Raw genomic sequence first — 6,793 nt, 5'->3', positions numbered from 1 at the left:
GCCCTAAGTCAATTAAATGCCCAAACAGTCTGAGGTTTCTTTTTTAAAGCAAACCTTTTATCAAAGGGATAGAACGCCGAACAATACAAGTCGGATCAAACAAAACAATTTGGACGAACACCAAAACATGCAAGTTACAAAACAGGGCAAGTATTGTGCCCATCACGAGGGACTCACTGCGCTGATAGAAAATGTTCCTTCTTGCTCTCCAGCCAGAAGAGCTGGCCTTGTTTGGGGGTTCATGTTTGCCGTCAGGGGGCCAGCCCCCAGCTCTGTGAGAGTGCCTCAGTGCTGGGTGGCTAATCCCGATGGGAGACCCCCCACCTGTGCCCTTGTCAGGCACTGTCCAGTGGGTTCTGACTCCGCGGCCTGACGTGGAGCAGGAGGAGAAAGCACCGCTGTGTCCAGCATCCTCCTCCCGATGTTTCTGACCTTCCCGTTCATGGTCGCAGCCCCTGCTGCTCCGTCTCATCCAGGGTCTTCCTCGCTTGTGCTGCCCCATCTGGTTTACCCAGTGCGACGTCCTTCTCCCGGGACTGCTCTCTCCGGATCACTGGAGGAGCACGCTGCCTGTCCTTACTTCTTCCCAGATGTGTCAGTCCTTTGGGAAGTCCAGGGATCATCCGACCGTCTTCATCAGCACCCACTCGTTCTTCCGTCTCCCTTAGTCTGTGTCTGACGCTCCCATGCACAGGAGGCGACTGACAGTCCCACCCCTGTGTGAGTCTGGTGACATGAGCCCTCTTCTTCCCCCTGGATTCATTAGGCAAAGGTTTGGGGGCTGGGGGTACTTGTGTGGGGGGAGTGCCCATGGTTTCTGTGGGGCAGACCAGGACTGGCTGGGCTCACTGCAGCTTCTGGCTTCTCTTGGGAGTCCAGAATGCTTAGCCTGGTCTGGGAGTCTCTAGGCCATGTGTGTGTAAGCCCAAGACCTCTTGTTGGGGTGCAGGGTCCCTGAAACTATAGAGTATTGCGTGTAGAGAGGGGGGTGAGATTGATGGTAGACTTCTCACCTCCCTGTGAGAGACCCAGGCCCAACTCCCGGGGCCTGTGCACCTCACTTGTGTGCAGCTGTAACCCCGCCCCCCATTCGATGTTGTGATGCTCATCAGCCTTCCCCAGAACTCCGCACTAAGATAGACTAGGAAGAAAGGCCTGGTGAGCTGGGTTCAGAAACCAGCCAGTGCAAACGGACCCACCTCCAGGGGTTCATCATCGAGCTCCTAAAGCTTCAGCACCCCTCCCTCCCCCCACTTCATCCGGCCTCTTCCATGATTCTGTGCCCAATTTTACATTCGACATCCCATGTTCTTTTTCATAAAGGGCTCTCAAATGGTATATATATCCGAACCCACAACACGGATGAAAGGTTTTCTGGATGGAGCTCTATAGGGGAAGCCTGTCACCCGACACCCCACAAAGTTACACATGGTCCAGTTAGTCATTTGCAAAGTTAAGCCTCTTGCTCCAGTAGCGCCCCCTCCTCCCCGTTGGAAGAGCCATTTTGCCACCTGGTGGTCAGGCTGTGGAACTGCATCTCATCATTCCCAGACCTGGGAGCCCAGGTCTCTGGTTGTGGAGGCGCAAAGCCACGTGAGCCACTTGGGGTCATCTGTAGCTTGGAATTATCCCTGGTGCCCAGTGTCTCCTTTCACTGATGTCCACACAGCACATGGGATTGGGCATCTAGTCTCGGGCGAGACTGAACAAGGGCTCCCAGAAACGTATCCTCCAGTCCCGTGTATGCCAGCAAGAAGCCGTGTTACCTTGTCAGGGAGAGCTTCGGCAAGAGGTGGCCCTTGATGTGAGCTGCAGTTAACCGGGTGAAGGCAACAGGGAGGGAGTGGAGGGACAGTGGGTGTGGAGGTCTTTCGGCTCAGCTATGGCCTAAGGGGGCCGCTCCGGCAGGAGAGGCAGGAGAGAGAGGGCGGCAGGAGAGAGAGGGAGGCAGGAGAGAGAGGGCGGCTGGACCGGGGTGGTGGCTGTGCAGGTGCAGAGCAGTGGATGGGCCGAAGACATCAGAGGTCAAATCCATGCTGGGAGGTTGGATGTGGGGTCGGGCAGGACAGGGATGATGCCCAAGACCCCATCCTCAGAGAAGGGGACAAATGGGAGCTGGAGGTGGGCGTGGGAGAGAAAGACAAAGAGGTATCAGGATCATTGAAAGTGCGAGGCCTGCCAAAAGAACAAGCAAGCCTGTCTTGGAAGAAGTACAGCCAGCATGCTCCTGAGTGGCAAGGGTGGGGAGATGTCATCTGACCTGCTTGGGGCATGTTATCAGGAGCCACCAGTCCCTGGAGAAGACCATCCTGTTTGGTAAAGGGGCTGCTAACGAGAGGAAGGCCCTCCGAGACGGGCTGACACAGCGGCTGCAGCCCTGGCCTCAAACACAAGCTCTGCTGTGAGGAGGCGCAGGACTGGGCTGCTAACGAGAGGAAGGCCCTCCGAGACGGGCTGACACAGCGGCTGCAGCCCTGGCCTCAAACACAAGCTCAGCTGTGAGGAGGCGCAGGACTGGGCGGGGCTTCCTTCTCTCTTACACGGGGTCGCTGGGAGCCAGAACCCCCGGCCAGCACCTCCCAACAAGGAAGAAGAGAGGATCAGGAAACAATTAGCACCTCGAGGCTGGAGGTGAGTGTGGGCTCCTGAGGGCAGTCTCCCCTGGGCCCTGGGCCAGAGTTGGGGCTCTCCCTCCCATGATGCAGATGGAGAAGTCGAGAAGTCCGTGATGCCTCCGAGAACTACTTACCCGGGCTTTTGACTCTGGGTTGGGGCACCAGCGGCGCGGTGCAAAAAGAGGCTGGTCCAAGAAACAGCCCCCCTCCAGGGAGGCCTGGGACTGGAATTCCCATCTCCAAGAACCTTTCAAGTCCTCTCCTCCCATGCCTGGATCTAAGGAAGGGGTTGTTTCTAAGGCACCCGCACAGAGGAATACCTACAACCCCCAAACCCAACCCATTGCCGGGGATGCCATTTGTCCAGGTGACCCCAGGTTTTGCATAGCAGGATGGTCTTGGCTGTTGTTTTTATGGACGCGGGTGGCCAGGCCTTACTTCCGTGGCACTGCCGGGTAGTTTTGAACCACTGTTAGGTTAGTCGAGAGCTGCTGCCTGCGGGTCTTTTAAAAGAACTCTTGGATGTCCTCCCATGAATAGTCGTGGTGTTTGTCCAACACTGTGAAGGTCATTAAATAAAAACCAAACTCACGCCCATCCAGGACATTCTGACTCACAGGGACCCTACAGGGCAGAGAAGAACTGTCCCTGTGGGTTTCTGGGGCTGTCATCTTTATGGGAGCAGGGAGCCTCATCTTTCTCCCTCGGAGTGGCTGGTGGATTCGAACTGCTTACTCTGTGGTTAACAGACCAACAAGTAAGGTGAATGTGATTAGCACCCTCTGAGAAAGGGTTGCACGTTTCTGTTATCTATATACATACTGTCGCATATAAGAAGTGAGCTATTGGCTAAAAGCACTTCTGCCCCCTGGGTTTCCTTGACCCTCTCGGTGCTTTGGGAGCCTCAAGAGCAGGGCAACATCTTCACAGGGCAGGTGGGGAAACTGAGGCTTAGAAAGGAGGCGAGACGGAGCCCTACCCAGATCCCAGGGCCCCAGCACCTTGCCCAGGGCTCTGTCACCTCCCACCCAGCAGTCCGGGCCGGGGGCTGAGCACTGCCTCGCCCCGCGTGCCTGCCCCCAGAGCCATCCACAGGGAAGACGTGCCTGCCCAAGGCGCTGCTGAACCTGAGCAACGGCCGGAACGACACCATCCCGCTGCTCCTGGACATCGCCGAGCGCACGGGAAACATGCGAGAGTTCATCAACTCGCCCTTCCGGGATGTCTACTACCGAGGTGGGGCTGGGCTGGAGGGAGACCATGCTGAGTTGGGGTGGGGTGCCTGGCTGAGCCGGGGCTAGGGGATGGCCTGGCTGGGCTGGGGGCCTGTCGGGGCACCACCCCAGCTTGTCTGGGAGTTGATAGGCACCTCCAGTGCCAACATGCACCCCAGAACTGAGTGCTCATGGAGGAAGGCAGGGGGGCAGGGTGGGGTGAGGAACCCTCACTCGCCCTTCAACTTCAATATTCTGAGTCTCCAAATGGAAGCTTCCAGGAGTCTGAGCTCCGAATGAGCCTGATGTTCAGAAACCAAGAAGCAGCTCACTGCCCTTGAGTCAATGCCACCACTGACTGGTAGCAACCCGATAGGACAGAGCAGAGCCACCCCGATGGGATTTTGAGACTGTCAGTCTTTATGGGGTCAGAAAGCCTCATCTTTCTCCCAAGGAACAGCTGGTAGGTTTGAACTTCTGACCTTGTAGTTAACAGCCCAATGCATAGCCCATTAAACCACCAGGGCTCTTGGGTTGCGGGCGTGATGCTGTGGTCCCGACACCCCAAGTGTCCACAGTGGCAGCACTCAGAGGCCCCTCGCTCCAGCCCCTAGCTCACACCCCAGTGCTTGATTCAGAGGCGCTGTGAACGGCAGTGAACTCCCGGATTCTTGGAAATCAAAGTCAGTGGGTCTTATATCCTGGGGCGGAATCTCAGTGAGACCAGGCCCCCTTGCCTCTGCTGGTGGAGTCTGAAGGTCCTCACCTTTGTTATGTCTCAAGGCCATGTGACTTTGGAAGACACAGTCCCCACCCCACGTCCCACCCTGGTGGAGTAGTGGCTCCCTCTTTGGGCTGCTCACTACAAGTTCAAGATTCAAAACCACCTGCTGATCCATGGGAGAAAGACCGGGCTCTCTACTCCCGGAAAGGAAACTCACAGGGGCAGTTCAGCCCTGTCCTACAGGGTGGCTGTGAGTTGGCATCAACTCAGTGGCAGTGAGCTGGGTTTGGGAGTCTGAGATCCAGATGGTACAAATGGTTGAGGCAGCAACTACGAAGGGGAGGTTGGAGGTTTAACACCCCCACCCCCACCCTCGAGGCTCCTCCTCGGCTCCCACTGGGCCCCTGGGCCTTGGAAGCTCTGCAGTGCACACACACGGGGGTCAGGGGTGGGGGGCGCCACCCATCAACTTCGTGAACTCCGCGGTGGCCGCTGAGGGAACAGGCACCTGCCCCCGGTGACTGTCACTGTGTCCGGCAGGTCAGACGGCCCTGCACATCGCCATTGAGCGCCGCTGCAAACACTACGTGGAGCTGCTCATTGCCCAGGGGGCCGACGTCCACGCCCAGGCCCGAGGGCGCTTCTTCCAGCCCAAGGATGAGGGTGGCTACTTCTACTTCGGTAAGGAGGGGCCGGGGAGTATGGAGGGGAGATGCTTGGGGTGGGTGTTTCTGTCATGCTCCCTAAGTTTAACCTGTGAAGGGGGTAGGTGGGAGCTGGTGGGCAGAGCTGTGGACTCTGAAGCCAGGCCCAGTTCCCCGCCCCTGGCTGCTACGCCCTCCCAGCTGGACCCCGGACTGATTGGGTTCTGCCCGCCCCACTCACCTCCTGTGTTTGACCTGTAACAAAGTTAATTAGGGCTCCTCTTGAATTTTAGCACCTGTAGTTCTTGTTGTTGATATCCTTTCTTTCTGGATCCCTGGTGGCATAGTGGTTACACCTTGGTCCGCTTACTTCAAGGTCAGTAGATTGAAGCCACCAGCCACCCTGAGGGAGAGGCTTGCTACTTGGGCAAAGTTCTGGTCTCAGAAACCCACAAGGGCAGATCTGCCCTGTCCCGTAGGGTCGCTGTGCGTCTGAGGTCGATGGCAGTGAGTTTTCCCCCTCCCCCCACCAATTTCCTTTCTCCCTTGAGGTTCTGCCCTGGCTTCCAAGATGCTAGTCTTGATTCAGAGAGGTAGACAAGGGCTGGGGTTGGCAGGCATTAACCGAAGTTCCAGTTCGCTCTGGGGTGGGAGAGGACCTGGGGTGGGAGAGGGCAGAGGGGGCTCAGTGGGTACAGCAGGAGATCTGGAAGTAGATGATAGCAGCCCGGCTCTATCCGTCAAGGATTTTTTTTGGTTCCAAACATTTATCATTTTGTAGTTTGCTGAGAATCTACATAGCTCTACCTGGTGGCCTAGAGGGTTAGTGTTGGGCTGCTAACTGCAAGGTCAGCAGTTCAAATCCACCAGCCATCGCACTGCAGAAAGACGAGGCTTTTGCTCTTGTAAAGAGTGAGTCTCAGAAACCTACAGGGGCGGTTCTACCCTGTCCTGTAGGGTTGCTTTGAGTTAGAATCGACTCCATGATGGTGTGTGAGTTTTACTTCTGTTTTGTTTGAGCAGCTACCTGGCAAAGCACGCCCCATTTTTCTGCACGAACAATTCCGTGGCATTTCGCACATTCTCTGAGATGTGTGACCAGCCATCCCCACCCGATCTGCTGGGTTTTCAGTGGCTGAAGTTTAGGCCAGGCCTTTCTTCCAAGGCACTTACAGGTGGATATGATTCAAGGCTGAGTGTACTCACAATACAGGCCACTCAGGGATGCCTCCGGGCCCTCACATCTCCCCGCCATGCCCCAAATGGCCACCCCATCACCCCCAGAAGTGAGGTGCTCTGACTGTTTGGGGGCCACATCCCTCCTGTGCCCCGGTCTCCCTGGGGTCCCTGGGCGTCCCAGCTACCCTGACGGCTGCCCTCCCCGCGGCCCCCAGGTGAGCTGCCCCTGTCGCTGGCTGCGTGCACCAACCAGCCCCACATCGTCAACTACCTGACGGAGAACCCCCACAAGAAGGCGGACATGCGGCGGCAGGACTCGCGCGGCAACACGGTGCTGCACGCGCTGGTGGCCATCGCCGACAACACCCGTGACAACACCAAGTTCGTCACCAAGATGTACGACCTGCTGCTGCTCAA

At 57.1% G+C, this 6,793-nt stretch overlaps 1 protein-coding gene across 1 annotated transcript in view; it reads left to right on the top strand.

The window, feature by feature from the left end:
• The window catches only part of TRPV4 (transient receptor potential cation channel subfamily V member 4), a 52,413-nt gene that overhangs the window by 27,021 nt on the left and 18,599 nt on the right, over positions 1 to 6,793 (top strand). The window contains exons 5-8 of the mRNA XM_045296686.1: positions 695 to 720; positions 3,669 to 3,851; positions 5,094 to 5,234; positions 6,592 to 6,787. Of these exons, the coding sequence (XP_045152621.1) occupies positions 695 to 720; positions 3,669 to 3,851; positions 5,094 to 5,234; positions 6,592 to 6,787 (546 nt within the window). The remainder of the gene's footprint in view (positions 1 to 694; positions 721 to 3,668; positions 3,852 to 5,093; positions 5,235 to 6,591; positions 6,788 to 6,793) is intronic.

Source organism: Echinops telfairi, unplaced genomic scaffold, assembly GCF_000313985.2.
Source record: "Echinops telfairi isolate 266 unplaced genomic scaffold, ASM31398v2 ScPeMD7_7412;HRSCAF=8450, whole genome shotgun sequence".
NCBI classification, from domain to species: Eukaryota; Metazoa; Chordata; class Mammalia; order Afrosoricida; family Tenrecidae; genus Echinops; species Echinops telfairi.
Note: the sequence above shows the minus strand (reverse complement) of the source record. Positions and strands in the feature narration are given on the sequence as shown.